This window comes from Podarcis erhardii, assembly GCF_964252035.2.
Source record: "Podarcis erhardii genome assembly, chromosome: 8".
NCBI lineage: Eukaryota > Metazoa > Chordata > Lepidosauria > Squamata > Lacertidae > Podarcis > Podarcis erhardii.
Window position 1 is genome coordinate 6,887,830 of NC_138499.1, and position 27,702 is coordinate 6,915,531.

The window sequence follows — 27,702 nt, forward strand, 5'->3', positions numbered from 1 at the left end:
TTTTATGTGAACCACTTACAGGCTTTCATTTCCCATATATTTCACACTGACAAGTTCCCTCCATCCTTGTGGAAGGATATTAAAGGATTTATGGGGTGCAATGTACCTCTGGATTTTGCACACAGACCTACATACATTGCATCATTCTGCTGTGTCCATGTCAGTGAGGCTGGGCAACCTAATGACAGGGTGGAAGGCGAATTTTGCTTTTACTGTGGTGTGTGATTTACTTTTCCCATAGGAATAAATGATGAGCATTTGTGTATGTGGGAGCAGGGATACCATTACCGTTTGGGCTTCATGGTGGCCCAGTAACTGAGAGTCAGTAAATGGGTTGCCTTGGGACATGCCTTGTCTCTGGACAAGGTCTCTCCCTCCTGAAAGGTTCAGAATTGTAGTCTGGAGGTGCTGTTGGATCAACCATTGCTCCTGGATTCCATGTTGGTAGCTGTAGGCTGGAGTGCCTTTCACCTGCTTTGGGTGAAAAGCCAGATACCTAGTATAGCCCTGGCCGTTGTTAGACATGCTTTGGTAGCTTTCATATTAAACTTTAGTAATACACACTATGTGATGAAGTTGCTTTGTTAAAAGCTTTAGCTTTGTTAGAAGCTTTAGCTAGTGCCGGATGTGGTGTTCTGCCTTGCATATGTTGTTTATCTTGAAGTAGCTGCTGTAGAGTAGCTCCTGATACTCTGCAACTCTCTCCCAAGAGGAATTTATTCTTCCTTTCTGTCTTTACAGAGATGGGTGAAGACAGGTTTTTCAGGCAGCCTTTGGTGTTTGATTCTGCTTCTTGTGGTGGTTCTGCTTGTGTTCATTGATGTTGTTGTTTTACTTTACTTTGTAAGCTGCTGTGGCGTTTTATGAGTAGCAAAACAGCATAAAAATGGCAATACTGATTAGTAGAACTCCACCCCCTCATCTACAAAGCCCGATCCTTGGTTATCTTGCCCATGCTAAATTGTGATGCAATATCAGTGGTTCTTGCTGTAGGTGTGTGCGTATGTGTGCACATACGTATATACACAAACATTCATTCATTCACAAACACTCATTTATACTGTATAGACAAACAAAGGTGTGAATACAGCTAGGCTCTGGAAGTTCTTAAATTCTTCTGTATTTATTTCTGTACTTGGCAAGAGACAGGAGAGGTTTCATCCCTTGTAATAAGCTGAGCATATGCCAAAAGGGGTGGGTTGATATCAGCCTCACTGTGCTTAATAAAAGCATGGTGCAACATAAACAAGCTCATTTCTTTGTACTTTTTGGTTCATAATTATTTTTATATTGCAGTTGGAGCATTCTTTCTTCAGTAATTTATTTTTTAATTGGTCACAGGAAAGGCATTGTGGGTAGAAAGCCCCAGCTATTAACAGCTCCTAAGGCAATTTTTGTTGGATTACCCATGTTAAGCATAGTTTCGATTGAAACTACTTTGTCTCTTGGTTCAGCTTTTTTTCTTTGTTGAAACTTAACCTCAGACTGAAATACTGTCAAGAACCGTCCACAAGTAAGAACAAGCCTGTGGGAAACGTGGAAAACAAGGATTGCTTATTCTTTATCATTATGAGTAGGATGGTGAAGTTTAACAGGCTGATTGATTAACCAAAAATTTAGTTGAATGAGTGGTTAAGGCCAGTTTGAGTAAGTGGGCTGAAAGTGTAGAGCACACTTCTTTTTTAAGGCAGCTTTCGGTTTGTGATAAGTTAATAAGAAAGGGAAGTATTAAACATGGCCTTTTAGTGTAGTAATGAGTATGTTTCTTAAAGAAAGGTACCATTTCACACTTCTTCAGCACTTGGGGGGGGGGGGGGGAATCCATTTTGAGGCTTTGTTAATATAGATTAAGTTGAGCTTTTTATGCCAATGAAATATGTTAATCAATTTACTTCCTTCGTTATTACAGTGTTGTGTTTTTTTTAAGTTCAACTTTTCTTCTAATAAAGCAGGAACTTCTGGCCAGACTTGCCCCACCAGACGTTCCCATTTGACCTGCCAGGCCATTTTGGCAAGCCATGTCCACCTGTCCAAATCTTATATGTACTTTCCCACAGTACCCTCATCTTGTCTAGATTAAGCCCAGACAATATGGTTGAAAAAAAAGTAGCTTGTTGGGTTTAGATTGGGAAAGTAGATACCTTTTGCCCCTTGGTATTCCAGCAACTGTAACCCTGTCTATTCCGAGAATAGGTTTTATCCTAGATGTGTCTGTCTCCTCCAAAAATGGGAGTGCACACATAAGTAAGAATTTCCCTTTTTACAGTTAATCTAGTATATCTTTCCTTTATGTGGTTGGAGCATAAATTCCATGGTGAATATTCATGGTTCAGAACAACAGATAGGTAGTCTGCTGTGGCAGATCTCTGAACAAAAACGCAAGTGTTTGTTGAGAGGTTGCACAATTTCCAACTCATTATTGCTAGCTATTGTTCAACAACTCATTCACCCCTTTATCTGTATGCCTGAGAAAACAAATCCTTTCAAAACTTTATGAGCTAAGTCTTTAACCTGGCTGATAATTTCCCTCCAAATACTCTTGTTTCAGGTTAACTGCTCACTTTTTGTTTTCAATTTCCCAGGTGTGTGTATGTGGGAAATTTTAATGCATGGCATAAAGCCCTTTCAAGGAGTGAAGAACAATGATGTGATTGGCCGCATTGAGAATGGCGAGCGGTTACCAATGCCTCCGAACTGCCCTCCCACTCTGTACAGCCTTATGACCAAATGTTGGGCATATGACCCCAGCAGGCGGCCGAGATTTACGGAACTTAAAGCTCAGCTGAAGTAAGAATCGCTTTCTTGTCTGCTAGCATCTCATGTTATGTGCTAATCTTGTTATGTTAAGATATTGGCTTTAAAGGGATTGTGTTTGTGAGGGAGGAGGGTGGAGCGAGGGATCGATGGCATTATTTTGAAATAAAAATATGCTTGTTTGTGCTTAGGATATACCGTATTTTTCCATGTAGAAGATTAAGTTTTTTCCCTAAAAAATAATGTCCAAAACTTGGGGGTGTCTTATACACGGATAGATTCCTGCCCCCCATTTTCTTAAAGCTGAGTCCCCAAAAATACATGGGGACATCTTATAGATGGAAAAATACGGTAACTATTTTAAACAAAAGCATTTTTTTTAAAAAAAATAATAATCTTGGAATATTTGAATCAAATATTTGGTGTGACTGTTCTGTTTCATAGCCTCCTATCAGTATATATTATGTTTGTCATTCCCATTGAATACCTACCAAGTGCTACTTCCAGAATGAATTCACCTTCAGTCATCTTATTTCCTTTCCCCCATGGTTTTACTTATCTACCTTTTTTTTTTCATAGAATCTGTGGTTGATATCCTCCCCCTCCTTTTTATTATTTTTGTTGTGGAGGGTGAATTTGACCATACAGTCCTGCAGCTTGACTCTTGGAGCATGTGAATTTGAAGGGCTCGATAGGCACTCCAACCCCTTTTACAACTGCTTTGCAGATAGTACCCTAAATTCTCACTTTTCTGTTGCTTACAATAGTGTTCACCTGGCTTTTTTGTTAGGGCTTCCAAGACAGTGGCCACTAATAGTAGTGAGCAGTATAACGATATAGCACACTATAAAAATAACAAAAGTAAAAACAAAAAGCCTTTAGAAGTCCCCTCCTAAAAATGAATAAAAAATGAGCACAGTCACACAGTAAAAACAACCAGTCACTGTCTTTGTAAAGGCCGTCTGAACTAGCTGTTTTGGGATGAGAAGTGTTAGGGTCAGGCCAACTCCCCCTTTCTCCCATAGGAGGTAATTCAGTCCTTGTAGTGTCTCAGCCAGAAAGAAATTGTTCCCACATGCTTGGTATAGAGACATGGTGTAGGGTTTCAGATACTGAGTGAACAGGTAGAAATGTACAGGATGAGATGAATTGTTAAGAGGTGCTGAACTCCCTATATTCTAGCTAAAAAGACACTGACATTTTCCGTATGTATCAAGAAGTAAACACTGCTTCCTGTTTCACCTGAACAGGCGGAGTAGAGGATTGCTGTTTCTTAGAAGAACTTTTATATTTTTCACAAGTCTTTTTTCTCCCTTTTCTGGACAAAGATCCCTTGGCCTTGCTTTCACTCCATAAAGGCTATGTCAGCCCTTTTACTTGCAAGGGTTGAAAATTCTCTGCTGGTGATGCAACCTTGGGCAGTCGTAGAGCACATTTCAAATATTTTATTTCCATGCCCTTGGAAACCAAATTTTTTAGAAGCTTTGCTTTTTTGCATCTGCTGTTGACTAATTCACACTTTTGTGTGTGAATTTCCTCACATAATGTGAGGAAATAAATATAAATTAAGAAACACAACTATGTCCTACTACACTAGTCTAAAGAACTTTGAGAAGATTTCCTTTATTTAGTAATACAACAACATGTAATTCCCTTTTAGGGCATGGACAAGGTTCAAGGGTTATTGTGGCTAGTTGGATAATGGTATTTTCCTGAAAAATGCATTCTGATGGCTATTTCAAATAAAATGTCAACTTTGCTAAGAAAATTAGTTGAATGCCTTCAAGCTGTTTAAGATCTGGCAGGGTAAGCTGCAAGACAAGACATGCTCCGTTACTTACTGTGCAACAAATAACGTTCAGTTTGGGAAAAATATGGCTCAAACTGACTTTCCTGACCTCCTGTGAATTCTAGCTTTAAAATGCTAAGAGTGCATTAGAACAGCTGTATAAAGGCAAAGTCAAAAATATCTCCAGACGTTGTGCTGTTCCCATCTATGGACTGTCCCTCCCAGTGGCCAAACAAAGGCAGTTTTATGTGTTATTTTTAATCCTTTGCTTCAAGCAGATTAAAGCTTCTCAGAGTCATTTCCATTTCACACTCTTCTTTGTCAGGGCAGAGACAAAAACAACTGAGGATTGCCTTCATTTCAGCAGATCAGGATTTGGGGGCAGGGTTGCTTTGATGCTCCCTATTTTAAAGTCTTGCTGTAGGCTCCAAAATTGGGGGTTCATTTATCAGCATTGACTGGGAGTTACACCAGGAATCTGTTCTGAGAGTCATGGCTCAGTCTAGCTTTTGGATTTCCAAAATAGAGAGTTCTTCAGAGCGTGTGTGAAACCCTTACCACTGATGACCACAGCTGGTTTCCACACATGAATTTGGGACTTGGTTTACAAATCCTTTTTCAGAAGGCCACTTTTAGGAGGGAGCAGAGAATGGTAATGGGCAAAGCTCTCTTGAATGTCGCTTGCCATATCCTGTACCCTATTTTTTAGGTCAACCACTGCCAACCTTGTGTTCTCCAGATGTTTTAGGCTGCAACTCCCATCAGTCCCAGCCAGGTCTTAGATTTGATCCCCAGTATCCTCAGGTAGAACAGGGACGCAGGTGGCGCTGTGGGTAAAACCTCAGCGCCTAGGACTTGCCGATTGCATGGTCGGTGGTTCGAATCCCTGCGGCGGGGTGAGCTCCCGTCGTTCGGTCCCAGCTCCTGCCCACCTAGCAGTTCAAAAGCACCCTTAAGTGCAAGTAGATAAATAGGTACCGCTTTATAGCGGGAAGGTAAACGGCGTTTCTGTGTGCTGCGCTGGTGCCGGCTCACCAGAGCAGCTTCGTCATGCTGGCCACGTGACCCAGAAGTGTCTGCGGACAGCGTTGGCTCCCGGCCTCTAGAGTGAGATGAGCGCACAACCCTAGAGTCTGTCAAGACTGGCCCATACGGGCAGGGGTACCTTTACCTTTACCTATCCTCAGGTAGGATTGGGAAGACATCTGAAACCCTGGAGTCTGCCAGTCAGTGTAGACCAGGCATGTCCAAAGTCTGTTTTGGGGGCCTAATCCGGCCCGGCAGTTGGTTTAATCTGGCCCCTGTGGCAGTTGTTTATTTTCTGTGGTAAAATCCTAAAAAAACCCTCAAGAACTTCAATCTTAAAAAAGCTCAAGAACTTCAAACCTAAACAAAGGTCAGTAACTTTGGTCGGCCCTCACGCATGTTCACTTCATCAAATCTGACCCTCTTTGAAAAACGTTTGGACACCCCTGGTGCAGACCAACCTTGCTTTCTCCAGATGTTTTGAACTACAACTCCAATCAGCCCCAACCAGCACAGCCATGAAGACTGCACCAGATTTTTGGTTCAGGGGCTAGATTTAGCTCAGGGTTCACTAGTATTGATCCTTGGAATGGCAGATGGGAGGCATTACTCAAAGGCAAACTTTATCCATGGCTCTTCAGCTTTTAGAAGTTAAGCATTTTCAAAACTTGTCATGCAAGCATACAGGCAAGGTTGTTTTGGAGGAACCAGGGCAATATGTGTGTGAGCACCTCTGTGAAGCAAACTAGAAATACATAGCTTATCTGAAAAGAAAAGGGTTGATTCTAAATTTGAAAGGGGAAAATGTCATGAATTCTTGCTGCATCTGTTTAGACTTACTATTACTGAGTGTTGGAGACACCACGGTGATGTGCATAGATAGCTTGCCAGGCATGCAGCTAAGAAATCAGGATTCCCATTTTTAGCTGGTTGTAGCTCTACATGTTTTTCATTGTCTTGGCTATTGACTGTCTCTTGTAAGTTGTGGCTTTTAGTGAGCTAGTGTGTTGTGGTCATGAGCCCCTGTTTCTTCCACCCTTCCCCAAGTAGAATGACAGAAGTTTCCATCCAACTGTTACAACAGACAAATAAATAAAAACTTGATAAACAAATGGTTTGTTCATCATGTGTACATGGAGACCAGTTTCTTGAGGTTTGCAGCTGTCATGACAGTGCTCTTTAAAGCAAAGGTGCTGCTAGGATTTGGGTTGTTAACTGGGGTGTGCAAAAGGTGGGGGCAAATAGCAATAAGACAGATGGGCTTTCCCTACCCCAGACCCAGAGAACTGGGGGTATTTAGAGAGAAATACTGCTGTTCATTGTATGTATGAATATGTACATAACACAGCTTATCCTGTCTTTACCTTAGCTAAACAGTTTTTGCAAGGTGTTGTATTGTTTTAAAAACATGCAAGACCCATTTGAGCATTTCAGCAAATGTGCATGTGCTTTGTTCTCAAACCACACTCAACTCACTAAAAGTAAACAAACAAAAACAGTTGTTCATCTCCAGACCAAATTTACCTGATATTTTGCTGCTGGAACAGACCCATAAGGGGAAAAAATATATTTGGTCTGATTTATTCTATCTTTGTGGTAGTAGCAGGGTGTGTTCATTTGGAGCCTACTGAGATTGCAGGGCAGTAGGCTCAAAATCCATTTATTTCCAGCAACCAGATGAAATAAATTGCTATCTGAGTTTTTGCCTTCTCCATCCCTATAGAAACTGCAGAGTGGTTTTACATTTGGCAGAGCAGAGAAGCAGAATCTAATAGCCAATCAAGGAGGAATTTATTTTTAAAATGAGCAAAGGACTAAGGCAACTTTCATCACTTTATTCCAAGTGGTTAACTGGGGGAGCTAGACGAGGAGGGTATAAATCCTGAACAGCCTTTAGAAACATCCCAAAGTTGCCGTGCTGCCAAACTGATTAGTTTGTGGCTCTGTAGAGACCAGTGTGGAAATGATCGGATCAGCTTCGAACTCCTTAGAATATATGTAGCACAGGATACTGTAACTGCTCAGTAAATCTTGGAAGCTGCTGCATGCCAAGTCTTTTCAAGATGGCTACTATCCAAGTTGGGTGATTTGCATGGCAGGAAGGGGAGTGAATTTCTGAAGAGGCAGCAAATCTTCAATTAGTCACTTCAAGTGGGAAAGATGTGGTAAGTAGCTGAGCAATAGAGGAGGTAGTACTCTTATTTGTTTTACTGGAGAAATTCCTTCTGTTCTCTGTTAGAAGGCTATCACAGTTTTTGTTTGAGCTTGTCTACTAGTAAAAAGTTAAGCAATAGGAGTTTTAGATGCAGTTTTAAGCATTTGATGTTATATTCAACATTACTAATAGAACTGAAAATACCTTTCTGTCTTTCTTAAGTCTGAAGCTTCTTTCGGACTTTTCAGAGATGCAACAATCTTATTTTACATGTGGTGTATGAATGTTTTCAAGCAAGTACGTGCTTGATTAATTGCCTCAGTATAATTACACTGGTGCCATTAGATCAAAAGGAATGTGGATATATAGATATTTTCAGTGTTCTTCTGTGGGATCACCCGTAACTTTCTAAATATATCTCTCATTGCCATATGTCTTGATGTTTTAAGAGTCTTGCGTTTCAAAATGCAGTTGCTAATTTCGCAAAGGCATTCTCCCAACACCCCCATTTCCCCTCCCCACTATTAGTCTTACGAAGCCTAACCATTTCTATTGCTGTCTAAAAAGAAGACATATTTGTCTAGCAAATTCCTTACTTGTCTGCCGTCTGCCCCAAACCATTGGTTTGGGGAATGTGCTTGGAAGAGACTTGAGGACGGCATCTATTACATTCTGAGCCAGAATGCCATTTATCTTCAGTGCAACATTTATTTTCCCCCTAGTACAATACTGGAGGAAGAGAAGCTGCAGCAGGAGGAGCGAATGAGAATGGAATCAAGGCGACAGGTTACGGTGTCCTGGGATTCAGGAGGATCAGATGAGGCTCCTCCCAAGGTACAGAAGATGGGTTTCTCTCATATCCTTTGTACTAAAACTGTGTGGCTTCTTAATTCCAGGAGGCCTTTGAATCTCTGTTGTTAAAGTGCAGGCAACTACATTATTTTTTCTTTTTTAAAAAAGCTGTCTTCCTTTGCCGCAGAGGTCCTTTTGAAAAAGTCCTGAAAGAAAGAAAGCTTAAAGGTAGCAGAAACAGAAAGGAATACAAATTAGTTCTTAGATATGTCTTCTTTAAGAAATAACTTGTTATTTTTCTGTACTTGAAAGTTGAAAAGTATTACTTAAATAATGTAAAAAAAATGTGAAACTGACATGCAACATCTGATGTTGATTATCTATTGACCAAAATTTAGAATAAGTGTGATTTCAGTAATTCCTACTCATTTGGTTCACATTTTGTTATCTGCTTTGCTGAAACTTGGTATAGTTCATGACATGTTCCCCATAAACCTCTATGAAGACATTAACTGGGTCTGATAGTAGGTGAACTTTCAGTGGTAATACGTCAGGTATGTTCTCATTGTCCTCTTTAGAATCTCCTCCCAGGGGCACCCAGATTATCATTGTATTATTTTACCTGGGGATTAAACATTTTCATTTTTGTCTTGCCTGACCGCTTGTAAATAGCTGGCTTGTGAGACATCCATAAAGTTTTATTTACGACATAATAGCATGCCATTCAGAAATGCGTTCATTCCATTCTAATTTATACTGGGGCTTATCCCTTGCTCAGTGGATGGTAAGACCATTTTCAGATGTTTTGCTTACATCTGTTTTCACTTCATCAGCCTTTCCCTCAATGCTGATGTACATGCGACAGATACCTATGCTGCATAAAATGTGAGTGGGCTGCCAATGTGTCTCTGACTGGGGATTGGTTGTTGGCAGGCTGGGAAGGGGTATTTGTTCAGTAGTAGAGCACATGCTTTGCATGCCACAAGGCTCCAAAAGACCCCTGCCTGAGACCTTGGGTGCATTGCTGTCTGTTGGAGTAGAGACTATTAAGACTAGATGCTTGGATATGTTTGGAAGAAGCTGATTGATTGGATCCATTTCAGTCTGGCTTCAGGCCTGATCACAGCACTGCTTTGGTTATCCTAGTTGATGACATTTTTTGGGAGAGAGATGGAAAGAGTGCATCCCTGCTCGTTCTCCTTGATCTCTTGGTGGGTTTCAATACTGTTGTACTTCAGAAGAATAACATGGTCCTCAGGAAGATGGGGGTTGAGGGTACTCTACTTCAGTGGTTCTGATCCTACTCCTAAGGCCATTTCCAGAAGGTAGTTATGGGAGGCTATTGTTTGGCATTGTGCAAGTTGTCCTGCGGTGTCCTGTCTTGTCCTCCATGCTATTTAATATCTATATGAAACCACTTGGAGCTGTCATCAGATTTGGAGTGAGGTGTCACCAATATGCAAATGACACCAAGGTCTACTCTCTGTTCCATCTGAAACAGGAGAGGTGGTCACAGTGTTAGACCACTGTCTAGAGACAACGGTGGGCTGGATGTGGGCCAGTAAATTGGAACTGAATCCTGAAAAGAAAGAGGTGCAATATGTCCCAGGTTCTTGAGTATGGGAAGTGAGGAGACTGCCTGTCCTGGTTGGTTGCACAATAACTTGGTTGCACGATAACTTGAGGGTGTTCCTGGATTCAGTCTTGTCACTGGAGGCTCAGGTGGCCATGGTGGCTTGGAGTGCTTTTTTCCAGCTCTAACTAAATTTTAAAAGCATATTGCGTGTTCCTTTCTTAGTTACCATGGCTTTGCCCTTCAGAACACAGAAGGCAATAAAATCAAATGAACAGAAGTTCGCACTGACCTGTAGCCGAGCCATTTTGAATTACTGTACTCCCATGGTGAAGTGCTTTGAATAACTAATACATACATTTGCAGAAGTAAACAAATGGCATGAGTTGTAGCAGCAAGCTGCCACTAGTATTTTACAACATTGTTTGATGGCATTAAACTGTTAAATTCTTAGAACTAATCTGAGTGGATAATAGGTTTCTTTAAATTAATGAATGAAGAATTACAGCTTGATTAAGAGAAGCACAACACTAAATCCTTTGAAAGCTGTGGCTAATGAGCAGTGGGACCTGATTAGCACATAATAGAGGAGATTTTGGATCTGTGCTTTTTTGGGGTGGGGTGGGGAGTACAGATGGGCTCTGACGTGACTGAGAGAAAAGTGTTCTAGTTACCTTTTCTGCCTTCTGTTTCGAACCTGAATGTAATGAACTTTTCAATAAAACTTGAGCCCTTGAAAAAGCATCAGTTGAGTGCAATAGGAATTTGTAAAGCACATTACTTAGTCGCCATCTGTAGGGATCACAGTAATGCCAAAGCCATTTTTGTTGATTCAGTTTGTTCGTCTAGTAATTGTCCTTATTCCTTGTTTGTTCCTTTGTCATACAAATTGTGTCCATCCCTACTGCACGTTTTCATTTGCTGCCAGTCATAAACCCGGTGATAGTCCTGGGCAGGTTAGGATGGAACCCAAGTCTAAGTGCATAAATGCAAGAAACTTCTTGCATCTGTTTCGTTGCATTTTTATTTTATTATTTTATGAAAAACATAGTGAGTTGCGTTATTTTGTTTTGAAATGAAAGTGTGTTTCTTTGTATTTCTAGCCCAGCAGACCTGGTTATCCCAGTCCAAGATCCAGCGAAGGGTTTTATCCCAGCCCACAGCATATGGTACAGCCCAATCATTACCAGGTGAGAACTACTACTTCTTAATCACTATTGTTTCACTGTTTTAAAAAATCATCATATTAAATGTTCGCGTAAGGAAGGAAAGCATGGTTCATATAGTTGGGGGATGGTCCACACATGGCCTATAGGGAGTCCTGGACACTTTTGTAAGAGCTTTTTGCATAACTCAATTTCCAGTATTACTGTTACTCCCATTAAACAGTTACTGCTAACTGCATGCCAGACATGGGGCAGAAGTGGTGAAGTCCCTGGTCAGGGGAACAAAAATTATGCATATGATTTTTAATTTTTTTTTGTACTATTGACTTATTTTTCATACTTTTTCCTCCTCCTGCTAATTATGCTCAGGCGTAGCTTCTGTAATTTTGCCAGGCACAACCAATACACTTTCAAGCACATTTATCACAATTTTGAAGCTAGTTTTTTTTTTAAAAAAAAAAAAAAGAAAGATGTTCCTGATAATGAATTCTGTTCCCACTACAAACTTATTTGGTTGAACTTTGCTATAATGGAATTGCAGAATGTTAACAACCCTGAAATTGGGTTGCTGAAGGAATAATGGATTTATGTTGGGTTGTCAAAAACACATTATCTGGCACAGTAACTTGAAAAAGAGAGAAGAAACTGACAGCAATTGAAGGTGCATTTAGTTGTTATTAATATAAACCTATGTTCCTACCTTCTCTTGGTCTGCCTTGTCCAGAATTGGTACTCTGGCAGACACCAGCTCTGCAAGGTTTTAGCCAAGTCTCTTCCCCTCCCCCCACCCCAGTCTTGTCAGCTAGGACCTTCTACATGCAAAACATGTTTTCTGCCACTGAGCTATGGGCTCTCCCCCATTAAAGGAGTAATTACACCAGAAGACCTAAAGAAATAGCTCCAAAGGGCTGTGGCGTTGCTAGGTTGGGTTGGAATTGACCTGCAAATACAAAAGCTCTGGTGAGGGGGTAAGTCTAGACAAATGTGCAAGATGGAAAAAACTTAGATGTATACCATTTCTAATGCCAAGAACCCAATTCTCTCCCTCCTGCATTTATTTAAATGAATGTGCTTTTTAGATTTCCATATTGTTATTATTATTTGTATGCCCTTTGCTTAACTATTTATTTGTGCATTCCTTTCATCGTGCAGAAAAAAATGTAATACCTATATTGGTGAATGTATAATTACTCATTCCCAATTTATAATTCTCGCTGTCTTTTAAAAAGCAAATGTGTGAGCGAGGTTGGCATAGTGGAGAGATAAGAAGCATCAGAGGCAGAGCTTTTTTTCAGCCAGAACTTAGTGGAACTCAGTTCTAGCATCCATCAGGTGGGCACCATTGCCATTCTAAGGGAATGAGGGATGTGTTCATGGTGAGTTCCAGCACCTCTTTGTCTAGAAAAATAGCACTGAACAGAGATACATCCAGATTAAGAATGTACTGGGAGGTAGGACTTTGCTGAAAATGGTTTTGATGAGTAACTAGAAGGAGGCTGTGCAGCTGATTTGAAAAGTTTGTTCAAGTGTAGGAAGAAATAACAACATTGAGCAATATGAGAATTTAGCAAATGATGCTGATAGCCAGTGAGTTTGTGCAAAGGTAATGGAAGCAGAACAAAGGCACCAGAAAGTGAAAGAGAGAGGTGGGGAAAATATATATTTGGGGGGGGGGAGTGCTTTAAGTCTGTCACTTTGTGCATGCCAGAATCTCAGTGGAAGGAACACACACGAGACTTGACTTATTTGAAGTTTGCCACTATATTCTGCTCTGGTCAGACCTCACCTGGAGTACTGTGTCCACTTAGACCACAGTTCAAGAAGGACACTGACAAACTGGAACGTGTCCAGAGGAGGGCAGCCAAAATGGTCAAAGGCCTGGAAACGATGCCTTATGAGGAACGGCTAAGGGAGCTGGGCATGTTTAGCCTGGAGAAGAGGAGGTTAAGGGGTGATATGATAGCCATGTTCAAATATATAAAAGGATGTCACATAGAGGAGGGAGAAAGGTTGTTTTCTGCTGCTCCAGAGAAGCGGACACGGAGCAATGGATCCAAACTACAAGAAAGAAGATTCCACCTAAACATTAGGAAGAACTTCCTGACAGTAAGAGCTGTTTGACAGTGGAATTTGCTGCCAAGGAGTGTGGTGGAGTCTCCTTCTTTGGAGGTCTTTAAGCAGAGGCTTGACAACCATATGTCAGGAGTGCTCTGATGGTGTTTCCTGCTTGGCAGGGGGTTGGACTCGATGGCCCTTGTGGTCTCTTCCAACTCTATGATTCTATGATTCTAAGTTGCAGTGGGTGAGGAGGAATTCAGATGATGGAGTTCCTATATCTGCAGCAGGCTGAGAGCAAAGACATTTGAGCTTGACTGGGGTATCAGAAGTGAATAGGGAGAGAGAGTGCAGAAGACTTCCTGGAGGGGGATGGCAACAGAATTGTAAATACTCAAGAGGGAAAGTTGATTTCGGCAGTGGCATGCAACCTGAGTTGAGAGTGGGAAAGGTAGCTGTAATGCCAGCAAGGAGGGTGTTATGGTGGTTTAGAGGAGGGGCAACTGGAGCAAGGGTCCAGTATACCTGAAGGAGCGTCTCCACCTCCATTGTTCTTCCCGGACACTGAGGTCCAGCGCTGAGGGTCTTCTGGTGGTCCCCTCACTGCGAGAAGCCAAGTTACAGGGAACCAGGCAGAAGGCCTTCTCAGTAATGGCACCCACCCTGTGGAATGCCCTCCCACTAGATGTCAAAGAGAAAAATAACTACCAGACTTTTAGAAGACATCTGAAGGCAGTCCTGTTTAGGGAAGCTTTGAATGTTTAATAGGTTATTGTATTTCAGTGTTCTGTTGGAAGCCGCCCAGAGTGGCTGGGGAAACCCAACCAGATGGGCAGGGTATAAATCATAAATTATTATTATTATTATTATTATTATTATTATTATTATTATTATTAAGGATTTTCCCAAGTGAGAAAAGGGAAGGGTGTAAAGTGATGTAAAGACAGACAAGGCTAGCAGGATTTGAAGATGGTTTGGATGTTGGCAGATCTTACCCAAAGTGCTCCAAAAAGTGAGAATCTGGAGATGAAGCAAGTAACAGCATCTCTCACTTTACACAAGTGAGGGAATTACGTAGTTTTGAATGGAAAGAGTATGAGCTCTGTCTTTGCCATTTTAAATGCTGACACATTTGCAAGACTACTTGGAAGAAATGTGGATGAGACTGAGGTAGAGGATTAGGCAGAAGCTGAGAGGTCAGAGTTGAAAGAAAAAATGTGGGCACTATTGCTGCACTGTTGTCTTAAAGTTGTAGTATAATCCTTCCTCATTTATTTAGGGTTTATGGAAAGCTGTAAGTTGCAAATGTTGCACAGATGTGGAAGTGCAATTAAATGTTCCGATAAGACACTTCTCAGCGGTCTCCTTGAAGGCTTTTACATTTGCTAAGAGAAGCCAAAGTTTATGTATTTATTTTGCTTTGTTTTATCTTTGATCTTGTACCACCCTGGATCTTTTGACAATAATTATTGCAGTAACTCACAGATGGATGCAAATCTTACAGTATGTCTACAATGCTTTGCATTTTTAAACCAGTCTCTCATTTGAAACCAGCTTTGGAACACAATGGAGAAACTGTTGGAACATCTTCCAGCTTCTTGTGCTAATTATCTTCTGCCACCACAGACATAAAAGCTTGTAGAAAATGCTGGGGGTCGGTATTTAGCAGTATATATAGGGAAATGCAAACATAATCATTATTAGTGTCAGCGAGCACTGTGCGCTTGTATATCATGCACAAGTGTTCTGATATGGGCGTGTTCATTAAGGGCATTATAAGTTTCATTTTTCAGAAATAATCTCTAAAAATTAGGTACATATAAGGCAGCATCTAAGGGCATGTCATATTGTGACTGAAAGCATCAATTTCAACTCTCCTTTTCTCTCACTTGGATTTTTTTTTTTGTACCCCCCTGCGTTTGATTTATGAGGACAAACTCGTAAAACATGTAAAAGTTTAACTGGAGACTTCGTAGTGAGTTCAGGCATTTCTCATTGCTTTCTTTGGTAGGTCTCAGGGTACAGCAGTTCCCATGGGATTCCAGCTATGGCGGGTAGCATTTATCCAGGCCAGGCTTCCCTCTTGGATCAAACAGATTCCTGGAATCATCGGCCTCAAGAAATATCCATGTGGCAACCCAACATGGAGGTAACTTCTTCCCAGATAATTAGCAACTTGTGGGCAGTTGAGAGCATTCTCTTGTTTTCTAGCTAATATGTGTATTCCCTCTCCCCTTTCCCTCCTTCTCCTCCTTCAGTAAGGCTTCAATAGCCTCATTTGTCCTCCTTCTGGTGTTTCATCCCCACCCAGTTTGACATAATCTATATGACGAAAGCAGCTCCCAGGATGCTTCTGTGCAGCCTTGCTTTTCTGAGTGCGCTAGTTAATCATCCCAGGCAATCCATATAGGGCAATGCAGAGTTGTTCCATTGCTGCACCAGAGCAGTCAGAGCCAGAGGGGAGTGATACTAGGTAGATTATACAGCTGCCATCTGCTGGGAGAAAAGGGAACCTAGTGTTGGTTTCACACCATTCTTCTCCTTCAGTGAATGACAAAACATTTCACAGTTGGTCTTCATTCCTTCCGCAGGCAAGATTTTGGCTTGCCCTTTCCCTTACCCAAGTCCCTGACCTCGCAGCAGTTCTAATATACTCATCATTTAATGCACTATACTGGAGGAGGCTGAAACTTTGTGCTAAAAAACAACAACATTCTTGTTCCTCTGGTGTGCTGTTTAAACCTCCCCGTCCAACCTCTTAGTACAACAACTTCCTACAAGTGGATCTACTTATGACAAAGCATCACTGGCATGTCATTTTGAGTGGGTGGGTGGTAGTGCTAGTGACACGAAGCATTGGGAGGAGGCTCTCTCTGGACCATTAAGCACCTGTTTCAGTTGCTGAAGGCAATTGCTGCTACAGTTAGCTGAGTGCTTCTAGTGATATAAGAGGGTTTTTAGATCTAAATATACATGGCTTCAATTCTCTTTCTGATAACTTTTTTCAAGTGCCTTTTCAGCCAAATAGATGGTCTGTAATGGATAGAAAAATACTTTTCAGTTGCGCAAATTTCCTAGCAGTTTCTCATTTATCCTTGCAACGACCAGTGAATTACATTCGGCTGCAAGCTATCTGCATAGCTGAATTGGGGTTTCAGCCTAGAATTCTCGTGTCTAAATGTAATCTAGCACCATGTTTGTTTAATGAGTTTATTGCAAACTGATTTTTATCTTGCCTGAAAAGCTGCTGCCTTCAAGAACAGGATTATATTAACAGAATAAAAATACTACCGCAATTAATATTCTTGTTTTTTTTCTCTCTTTGTCTGGTAGGATTCCGGCAGTTTAGATCTACGAGGAATGGGGCAAGTTCTACCTGCACATCTAATGGAGGAGAGATTGATACGACAGCAACAGGAAATGGAGGAAGACCAGCGATGGTTGGAAAAAGAAGAGAGATTCCTGGTAATGCATTCCACTGCGCTGCTTAACTCTCGCTAATTAATGCAGTGTTCTCTAAGACACACTTGATGCTGGGCTCAGGTCTGTGCAGACACTGGTCAGATGCACCAATAAAGAAACCACAAGTCTCATGGTTCTGATAATAATTGCAAAGTAGGGACCCACAGATCACACTTGTGGGTGAGATCCAAGTAACACCTGACATTTGCAAATGTTCCAGTGTCCCTCCTTACAGATACATAGGTGATGTTGTAGATCTGGGGGTTGCTGCTGTTCACTCCCACTTTAGATCCTAGTTAGGAACCTGACCTCCTTCCAGTTCTTATCACAGACCTCCACATGAGAGGGAGGTGGGGAATGACCCCCTTTTCGCAAACTGACCTAATTTTATCTGCGCAAGTCACAGGAGAGATACAAGAGGATCAGAGCTGCCTTCATCAACACTCCCACTTCAGGTGGAAGAAACCAAGTACACAGGTCTTCCCCCTTCCCTCCCTCCCTCCCTCTCACTCAGATGGGTTCTGCTCTCTGATAGGGAAGATGGAGAGGCTGAAAGGGCTAAGAAAAGGCTCTCCTAGTGCAGACATTTCCATGATAGTTTCCCCTGGCAACCAGCAAAGAAACCGTACACCTATCTGACTCAGGTGAGGATAGTCCCAAGACTCTGTCTGAACCAGCTAAACCTCAATCTTCCCCTTCCACTTGACCAACCTCATTGACATCATCTGCAAGGAATGGGCCAGGCCTTCCAAACCTGAGTCGCACTTTCCCATCTGTGACACATTCTCCCCTCTCCCACATGGTGAATTGCAAGACCTGGCCACACCCAAGTTGGATGCTAAGGGGGTAGTATTCATGTCAAAGGCTCTTCTCCTAACTTCAGACTTGGGTGAGCTACTGGTTGATCAGCAGTGGAGAAGTGAAGCTACTACACACAGGTTTGAGTCATCTTCTTTGGCTCTGAGGGCCTTTGCTAAATCCTCAATGATCTCTCTTTTACTTGACCAAATGTAGCTCAGACAGAGATGCCAGAGAAGCACTCCAAGGTTTTCTACTCCTTGGTCTTCCTGATGGGTGCCTCACTAGCCATCCTTTGCCAGCCAGGCCCTTGTCTTAAGATCTTCTGGAGAGGATCTGTTCCAAGGACCCTCTTTAAGTTAGTTGTGTACTATGCTTTCACAAAGGAGAGGGCCTTTTCTGTGGTGGCACTTTAATTTTGGAATGCCCTCTAAGGAGGCACACCCAATGTTGAGTCTGCAAGAAAGAAAAAAATCTCAGGACTAACTGACACCCCCCCCAAAAAAATCAAAACAAAATTCCAAAACTGAATGAGAAGAGTTTTGACAGTACAGTGGTACCTCTGGTTAAGAACTTAATTTGTTCTGGAGGTCCGTTCTTAACCTGAAACTGCTCTTAACCTGAAGCACCACTTTAGCTAATGGGGCCTCCCACTGCCACCACGCAATTTCTGTTCTCATCCTGAAGCAAAGTTCTTAACCCGAGGTACTATTTCTGGGTTAACAAAGTCTGTAACCTGAAGCGTCTGTAACCCGAGGTACCACTGTATATTCAAGTGATTTCATGAAACATGTAGGCTTCCAATTAGTCCAGTTTTAATTCAGCCCTGCATTCCATAGCTACAGCTGTCTGCGTGGACACAGTGCCAGGCTACTCCAAGCCACGCCTAAAGGAGCTACTCACTTCCTCTTCAAAAGCTCTTAGAGTTAACAAGGCAACCTGCAACAGATCACAACTGAAGTGCCTCTTGTACTTCTCAGCTGCTTGGTGCCCTGCTTAGAACCAGAAGGCCTTGGAAAAGTCCTGCACTTGAGCCTGGACTGAGCCTCCCATAAGTGGTTGTGGCAGGGAATTTGTGGCTGTCGGGTTGGGAGGGAGGGGGTGTGGTCCAGGTTGAACTATCCTCAGCCTTCACCCCTTACTGATGTGTCACAGAGAGGAGAGGGTTGGCTAACTGGATTCTGCAGGGCTGGAACAGGGAGCATTAATGCCCAGTGTGCAGCCTGGTTGACGGGCAGTGAAAACGCAGGCCCTAAAGGCAAGGAGACACACCCTGCAAGCCCAGGTATGAAGGGAAAATGGTCCAAATGTCTTCGATGAACTTTAAGCAGGCTTCCACAGAACGTTTTAATCAGATTTCTTAGGGGTGGAGATTCTGCGTATCTCCAAGAGGCCATCTTATTTTCTCTGTTAATCATTGGACCTGTTTTTCCTACGCGTTTAGCAATTTGCATCCTTGGATCTGTTGTGGCTTTCTGTCAGTAGCACATTGATAGTTGTGCGCATGAGCAGGCACGCACTGTTCAGCAAAGCTTGGAATTCTGCAACCCCTCACTGGCCTCTCTGGATTTGGGGTGGAATAACTGACATAGTGCTCTTATCTCTGGCTTTTTATTTTTGTTTTCAGGGGTTGGTGAATTCACAAATATTCCCACATATGTGCAGCTCAGCACATGTCTAGACGAACTAGGAAAACACGAATAGCAGCGGGTAAATTGGTGGAACTGTGTGCTAAAGTTGGGTTTTTATTTTAGGATTAAAAAAAAGAGAGAGAGAGAGAGAGAACACAGCCATTATTTTTCCTTTGTTGAGAATGACTTGTGCATTTTTTCCCACTGAATTAATGAAAAAAAAAGACATGGAATGCAGCAGAGCTCTCCAGCTCCTCTTTGTGAAGAGGGGCGGGGTGGTGGTAATTATATCCTTGCCGTTCCCAAAAGAATTCAGCTAAGCAAGGGCTTCTGCGCACATTTCGCTTTTGTGGCATTTACCCTAAAGTGTTTTGCTGTCGTTGGTGCTGCATTAATAGTAAGCTGCCTTCACTTCCTGCTAGGTAGAGTGTCTAAAAGAAAGCTTGCACATACCTAGAGGATGTTGAATTGAGAAAAAACTGCCCTCAGGATGCTGTGGGCACACACTGCCAATCTACCCTTTTCAGTCACAACTGCAGCACCTGTCCTGTCCTGTTGCATCCTCTTTTTAAAAATAATAATAATAATAATGGGTGCGACTTTTAACAGCACCATTTTCTAATACACAAGGGGGGCAATCCATTGTAAAAATACTTGTAGGTGCAACCTCCCCTGATAGGGATGCTTGAGGATTTTGCTTAGTTCACATTTTTAGGCAATCCACCTTGATTCTGGAATAAATACAGTTTGCACAGTTTTCTGAATTTTTCAATACTGTCATCTGCTCAAAAATGCAGTAAAATATATTTCAGGACAAAACAGATACAAAACCACGCACCTTGAGGTGAAATGCATACAAAATGCATATTCTGTGAAATACACATTAAAATGTGAACTCTTTTTGGGGTTTGGGTTTTTTAATATTGCATAATGATGTGGATACGGAATGGACTTATGAACGGAGTGCCGTGAACCAGAAACAAATTGATCTGTCCATCCATGTTCTCTGATAGGCATTCAGGAAATGAGGAGATGTGGCGAGAGTTCAGACCTTGATGCCATGATGCTGTTTCAGGCTGGAGAGAGCAGAGGGCTAACTCCCATCTGTTCCAGGAAGCATGGCCAATGATCAGGGGTGATGGGAGTTGCTGTCCAATGACATCTGGAGGGCCATAGGTTACTCAGCCATGCTCTAAAGAGGTTGGAACATCCCCTTGGAATAGTGAGATGGCGCTATCATTAGGAGAAATCAAAGGCAGAGGGGTCTGTTCCTCCCTCTTCCTCTCTACATTCTCCTAGTTGGGCAAACTAGGTTAACTATCCCTGTGATAGTAATTCAGTACTATCTACCTCACTCATGTATTGTTCAGTTGTGTGGGAGCTCCATCATTTACCAGTGGACAAGTGCGAGATGGATTAAACACTCTCCAAGGAACTTATGCAATACTTGTGATATAATACACCTAATATGGGACGCGGGTGGTGCTGTGGGTTAAACCACACAGCCTAGGACTTGCCGATCAGAAGGTCGGTGGTTCGAATCCCCATGACGGGGTGAGCTCCCGTTGCTCGGTACCTGCTCCTGCCAACCTAGCAGTTCGAAAGCACATCAAAGTACAAGTAGATAAATAGGTACCGCTCCGGCAGGAAGGTAAACGGCGTTTCCGTGTGCTGCTCTGGTTCGCCAGAAGTGGCTTAGTCATGCTGGCCACATGACCTGGAAGCTGTACACTGGCTCCCTTGGGCAATAAAGCGAGATGGGTGCCGCAACCCCAGAGTCGGCCACGACTGGACCTAATGGTCAGGGGTCCACTTTACCCCTAATATACTTAATGCTTGTCCCACACTTGAAGAAACCAGTCTTTTACTGTGGTACACCTCTGCCTATTGGAACTCTGCCTATTGACATCAGGAAGGTGCCTTCATTGTATTCTTTTCGGCACGCACTTAAAATATTTTTATTTAGGCAATCCTATCTAGACTTGTAGAAGTTGCGTGTATTTTATTTCATTTTTGGTATTGTTGCATTTATTCATTTTGAATATTCTTAAATATCTGCTTTTACCTGCTTATCAGTGATGTTAATTCTTTTATATATATATAACAGAGGTTCTCTTACAGTCAAACATTGTATAAATTTTGTTAAACGAATAAATGAAGTTGGTTGTTGAGAAGAAACTTAAACCCTGACCCTACATACGGATGACACACTAAGCCAGGGGTCAGCAAACCTTTTCAGCAGGGGGCTAGTCCACTGTACTTCAGACCTTGTGGGGGCCGGACTATATTTTGGAAAAAAAAAAAAATGAACTAATTCCTATGCCCAACAAATAACCCGGAGATGCATTTTAAATAAAAGCACACATTCTACTCATGTAAAAACACGCTGATTCCCAGACCGTTCGCAGGCCGGATTTAGAAGGCGATTGGGCCGGATCCAGCCTCCAGGCCTGAGTTTGTCTACCCATGCACTAAGCCAAACTGTGGATTAGCAGCCATGCTGCCCTAACCTAAAAATCCCGGGGGGGGGGCGGGGGGGGAGAATGACTGTGACCTCCTCTTCAGGAGCCAGCATGTTTGTGCTAAGCTATGATTTGGCTTAGTGTGGGGTGTGAACATAGTCTCTCTTTAAGCCTATCTCTGCTCTGCCCCTTTTAATATTTTTTTTTTGGGGGGGGGGATTAAAAACTTCATCTGATCCATTATTGCAAAATATCATTTCCAAGCTTTTGTTTTTATATTATGCAGTGTAGTATCAGAGTAGGAGGATGATCTTTAGGAATTGCTTTATTTTAAAAAGTCAACAGATTCCTTTACTAATCTGACTTTTCAAAGGGATAATAAAAAGTGGCTTCTATTTTTTCCGTGCTAGAAGCAGCGTATTGGGTCCAGGCTGCCTTGTGAACTTTCTGCATCTCTCTGCTTTAAAAGAGCTCTGGTAATTGGCCCCATTTGGGAAGTTTGGAGATGGAGCCAAGTACATTTAAGCCTTCCTCAAGCAGGAAACAGGAATTAATGTGAAGCGTTTCTCATCCTGTGGTTGAAATTTTCGCTGTTAGGAAGAAAAGCGCAATAAACAACGGCTGTGGCGCTGCTGCTGCTATTCCTGGGAGAATTAAAATGCAGGTTTTCCAATGTTGTCTTGGGGAAATGGTACTATCAATATTTATCTCAAAGCCTTTTTTATGTACAAGCAAGAAAGCGAGTAGTTAGAAAGAGCGAAAGAAAAGAAAAATCTTTAGATGGGCTGCTGGGAGGTTCAGTTGCTGCGTTTTGGAAGTGTGTGTTGGGGTGTGTGTGTGAAGTTGAGGCATGAGGAGAAGGAATGCAATAGCATCCGTATTAGTCAAAGTGCGCTCTCTCCCACTCCTTCCTTTCCTCCCAGCAGAGGATTTTTATGTTTTGCCTTTCTTTTAGTAAGAATTCTATTTCTTAGGCTATTTGGCTTGCCTGGCTCTTCAAAACCCGCAGTACAAAACCACATCTCTTTTCATTTCCTTAGAAACCTGATGTGAGGCTCTCCAGGGGGAGCATCGATCGAGAAGATGGGAGTCTCCAGGGCCCGGTAAGCACAGATGCCATCTCTTCGACTACCAGGAGAAATGTTTGTTTAATTTCCTCGATGGAAAACGTTGTTAACATTCCGCTCGTGCTCGCGGGAGATGAGTTTTGGTTTTCTCGGTGTTTCCACGATTGTTATGTTTACGTGAGAGGTTTCAAAAGGCTCCCGCTTCTCTGGGAACGGCGCTGACGGGGGAAGTCTTCTGCACGCAGCACTTTGGGGAGCTGCTTCTTTTCATGCCGCCGCCAAAGCAGATGCGCTCTTCCCTTTGCAAACAGAGCTCTAATTATTTTTAAAGCTGCTTTGCAGTACACAGCCAGGTCAGGGTGTGTGTGTTCCTGTGTTAGCTTTGCATTGACGTATCTGCCAACAGAAAACAAAACTGTAAAGGAATGCCTGCAGATGTTTGAGTAACTAGAGAGCATTCTCCTAAGTAATGTGGAACTTAAGTAGTGTCTTGAGGGTGATGTTTGTAAGCAAGCTATCATCAAAACAAGGGCTGGATGAAAAGATGTGTTGGATGTGCTTGTAAAACACATCTGCAACAGGGGTATAGCTGCCTCAGACAATAAACATGTAATCTGATTGCTATTCAGAAACCTGTACTTGGTGGTGACCTACCCCCTTCCAATTAATTACTGTGTTTGGGGCATTTAAATGTGCATTTCTCGGTACCTGGAGGTGCAGCTGCAATATCGAAAGAAAGTCTTAAGAACTCATTCATCCACCTTGGCTTTATAGAAATAAGGGCTGCACTGCTTTCACAACAGAGATCAGAGTATTTAAATTGGATTATTAGCTTCAGGGCCTTTGGATCAACACTGGGAGTTTTGGGTGCAAACACAGACTTGTTTTAGTGCTGTTTTAGCCCCTCTGCAGTATAAACTTGCTGACAACTTCAGGCTTGCTTGTTCATAGGGATTTCTGCTGCTAATGTACTGTGAGCATGCTACCTAGAAAGCAAATATCAGGCCTACCTTCAGATTTTTGAGGATCTGATCAGTGGGACTTGGTTGATCTCTGACTGCCGCTCCTTCATCTGGAGGGGAAGATCAAGGCATACTTTGAGGTATGGGGCTGTAAACAGACACAGCTATGTCCTGGGATGGCTGCTTCTGTAGGACAATTTCCAGGTCCTCTGGAGAAACAAGTTGTGTAGACAGCTGGAACATGTTGCACTGTTCTATGTTCATACAGCAGAGCTGAAGGATCTCCCATTGTTGGTAACCTCTGTAACCATCCCTTGCAGTCTAGCAAACCTAATTTAAACAGAAGGCCCTTTCCACTTCTCAGAAGTGCTTTCTCATGTATGGTTCTGCAAGGTAATTTGGTTCTGCAATGAGATGGGCCTTCATTGTGGTGGCATCTACTCTCTCGTTCTGTTGGTGCATACTGAACCCTTTGACATGGAGATATTTATCCCAGCCTGTATCTGTAGGGAATTGTTTCCACACTGTTCTTGTTTTATGATTGTAACTATGTTTACTGGTTGTATAATTGCATGTTTTCTGGTTGGGACCCACCGTGAGACCTCATGGCGAAAGGGTGGGTAAGAAAAACAGAGTGGTCTTCATTGACATTTTGCTCAGAGCAGATTCCTTGAAATTAAGGAACATGACTAAGTTAGGTTGGCTGATTTCAATGAGTAAAACCTAATGAATGCCACCCCTTTTTTTTTTAACTGTGCGCATGCAGAGAGAGAGAGAGAGAGAGAGAGACAGACAGACAGACAGACAGACAGAGACAGACAGACAGACAGACAGACAGACATACACACACACACACACACACACACATATAGAACAACATCACATCAATTCAAATCCAGTACAGATACCAGCTGAGATGTTTCTTACTCCTTTCCTGTTAGTTTTTCAGTTACACATTTTCTCTTGCTAGCATGCAAGCTTAGCCACCCACAAAGACACATATTTGCTCTGAGAGTGACACTAGAGCAGCTAGCTAGAACATGTTGAATGAATCAGTGCAGTGAATTATTCTGGATTTATCCTTGGGGGCAGCTGAGTTCATGCAGACGCTCTGTGGCTTGGCCTCATTTTGCAAGGTGACCTCGAAATGCTATGTTAGTAGATAACCAGCTTTTAAAAATTTGAGCTACCCAACGCTCTTGCTTGGGTTCTGATGAGGAAAACACATCTTTTCACTCACATGTTACATTTTCTGCAGCAGAAATGTCCTGTTCAGATTCCCATATAGCCTTGCTTGTGTCAGCACTATTATCTTGCAAAGGAAATTTTTCTCTGTGAATGCTCACTTTTTGATAAAAGCACACCAGGCTTTTCTAAACCAATGTTTTTCTAAGAATGCAGCAGCCAAACAGCATGCACAAATGCCACTTTTGTTGTGCAGTGAGAGAATAGACTTTTATCTCGCTTGGCAAAGGGTTGTAGAAATATGATTAGATTTGAATCCTGTTATAAACCCCTTTCCAAATTAATAACCAAGGTCTTTTGTTCGTTTTCCTTTTATTGTGAAACACAAGAGTAATTATTCTGAAAGATCTGTTGAACAATATGGAGAGACCTGAGGCACAAGCTTTTCATACTGCAGCTCAGTAGCCTGGATTTTTGTATTTGGATTGAAGAGGTAGAATGTTATAAACATGTCATTTTGTCTGAGTGATGGTAGCTGTGACCTTGCATGGATATATCACACGGATGCCGAGCAAAATAGCAGGAGATGGGAGGATTTGTTTTATGTTGTTTTCTCCTGAAATTTGAGAGCAGTGGGAGAGGAGAAATGTTGGAAATTCTTGTGGCTGGATAGCCTGATGCATAAGGATGGTGGGGGAGGGGAGTTAGCTGGAGAGGGTTTCTTTGTACACAAACACTGTGAGCAGACAAATAAAACTTATTTTCCTTTTTCAGGCTTCTAACCAGCACATTTATCAGCCTGTGGGTAAACCAGGTAAGTCATAAATAGGCAGCTTTACAGCCACAATGTGAACTCTCAATCTCTCCTCTCTAGGTCTCCTCCATTATTAGAAAATCCATTAGATTCTGGGGTAAACAACATTTGTCAAAGCTAGTGGCAGTCTTCGGTGGCTACTCATGAGTAATACCATGTGTCTGGTTCTCCTATACCAACAGGATCTGTAAAGGTCCATTTAAACAAGCTGTGTCTATTACCTAATTCTAGGAGGCTTCTGTGCTTGACTTCAAAGCCAACGTATAAAGTATAAATTGCTCTTAAGTTCTGATTTTGGGGATTGTGTGTTTTGCTCTCTCATAGAAGGGGTTGGTTTGGGTGCTAGTGAAAATGGACTTGATGAGTTTCTGCTGCATTCCAATTAAATGAGCCTAATGATTGTCGTTTTCATATCAATGCATGTATAATATTTTCTTACCAGATCATTCTGCTCCACCAAAGAAACCACCTCGCCCAGGAGCTCCCAGCCATTTGGGTAGCCTTGCCAGCCTGAACAGCCCCGTGGACAGCTACAATGAAGGGGTTAAGGTATGTTCTTAGTGCAACGTTGGGTTGCATTGCTCATTACTCTTCAAATCCTGGGTTAAGTTGAACAATTACTGTTACTAATGGAGAAACAGGTCAAAAACTACCATAACCTTTCTTGACCAGTCAAGGTAGATGTGTGTTATGGCAGGTCTTTCTCCTGGTGCTCCCCATGCTGAGTTCATGGTACCCGAAGAAAATAAATATCCAGTCTTTGCCATATTCAGCCATTTTAGATTTCTGCTCCTCCAGGTTGTCAGATTCTGTTTCCCAACTGAATATACTCAAGCTGGTTGTGGAATCCATCTGCGAGTGGAGAGTCAAAACTGCAGCTTGCAAAATGAGATCTGGTGCCCAAGGCCTGTCATCAGCTTACTCCCTTCACAAATGATAGGGAATAAGAGATTGTGTACGGACTGGGCTGGAACATTGATGTTGCTTCTCACTGCTGCAAGTTGCAGCATATAATAATACCATGCCTGTTGATCTTTGTGTGCGTGGTGCAGTTTATGCAAGAGCAGCACTGGGTATCTCTGTACTTTAACCTTGCTATGCACTTTTCTTTTGGTGGGGGGTATTAATAGTGGTTTGAAATAGAATCAGATGATTGTCCCCTAGCTTAAGACATCTCTCCTGGCAACTCTTGTCATGTGAAGTACACTTGTCTATAAACTATTCACACGGTGTAATGAGCCATTACTATTCAGTAGCTGCTCAGAAATGATTGGAAGCAGTTAGCAGAAAGCTCACTTCATGGCCAGAATCTGGGCATATTTTGTAAGCATAGAGCTGCTGGGGTGCTTTGGGGGGGGGCATTTTTACATGGCATCCTTGTAGTGATGGATCATATACTCCCACTATTAACATGAGTTCTAACCCACCATGCATCACACAGTGGGTTGTTGTTTTTTTGCCTTATTCTCCACCATTCTTTCCAGAGATGTACCCTTTACTGAAATGTGAATAAGGCAGTCAACTGTTCTATCAACAGTGGTTTGGTAGATTATATATAGTGTCCAAAGTGTGCCCTGCATAGGATTGTCACACACTAGAGGGAGTCTTGAGCCAACAGCGTCCTAGATCATCAGTCTAGATCAGCGGTTCTCAACCTGTGGGTCCCCAGATGTTGTTGGACTACAACTCCCATCAACCCTGAGCTCTGGCCTTGCTAGCTAGAGGTGATGGGAGTTGTAGTTCAACAACGTCTGGGGACCCCCAGGTTGAGAAAGGCTGGTCTAGATGATCTAGATTTGATGCTACTAAGCAGAGGTTGAAATCCTGTGCTCCGTGTGCTGCAGTCAGTCTTCTGACTCCATTTGTGCCCTTGTTAGAGAAGCCCATACTTGCCCCAGGTACCCTAAGCCCATACTTGCCCCAGGTACCCCAAGGAAGCCCCAGCTGCTTGTCCCTTTCATGCGACATAATTGTGCTGAATGGCACTTTTCTTCAGTGAACCAAGTTGCCA

At 42.4% G+C, this 27,702-nt stretch overlaps 1 protein-coding gene and 1 long non-coding RNA gene across 15 annotated transcripts in view; one reads left to right on the forward strand and one right to left on the reverse strand.

The window, feature by feature from the left end:
• PTK2 (protein tyrosine kinase 2) overlaps positions 1 to 27,702 on the forward strand; it is a 197,289-nt gene that overhangs the window by 158,642 nt on the left and 10,945 nt on the right. For 12 of the 14 annotated variants that reach the window (XM_081874061.1, XM_081874050.1, XM_081874060.1 and 9 more), the window contains 8 exons: positions 2,583 to 2,787; positions 8,447 to 8,558; positions 11,193 to 11,279; positions 15,322 to 15,459; positions 16,644 to 16,775; positions 22,704 to 22,766; positions 25,652 to 25,691; positions 26,134 to 26,240. In XM_081874061.1, the coding sequence (XP_081730187.1) occupies positions 2,583 to 2,787; positions 8,447 to 8,558; positions 11,193 to 11,279; positions 15,322 to 15,459; positions 16,644 to 16,775; positions 22,704 to 22,766; positions 25,652 to 25,691; positions 26,134 to 26,240 (884 nt within the window). Of the gene's footprint in view, positions 1 to 2,582; positions 2,788 to 7,581; positions 7,735 to 8,446; positions 8,559 to 11,192; positions 11,280 to 15,321; positions 15,460 to 16,643; positions 16,776 to 22,703; positions 22,767 to 25,651; positions 25,692 to 26,133; positions 26,241 to 27,702 lie in introns of those variants that run through there. The other 2 variants (XM_081874054.1, XM_081874051.1) reach the window with 2 other exon arrangements.
• Positions 19,790 to 22,316, reverse strand: LOC309349128. Its single transcript, XR_014159741.1, has 2 exons — positions 21,350 to 22,316; positions 19,790 to 20,039 (listed from the first exon to the last, which is right to left on the reverse strand). It is a non-coding gene; the product is annotated as an uncharacterized lncRNA (long non-coding RNA).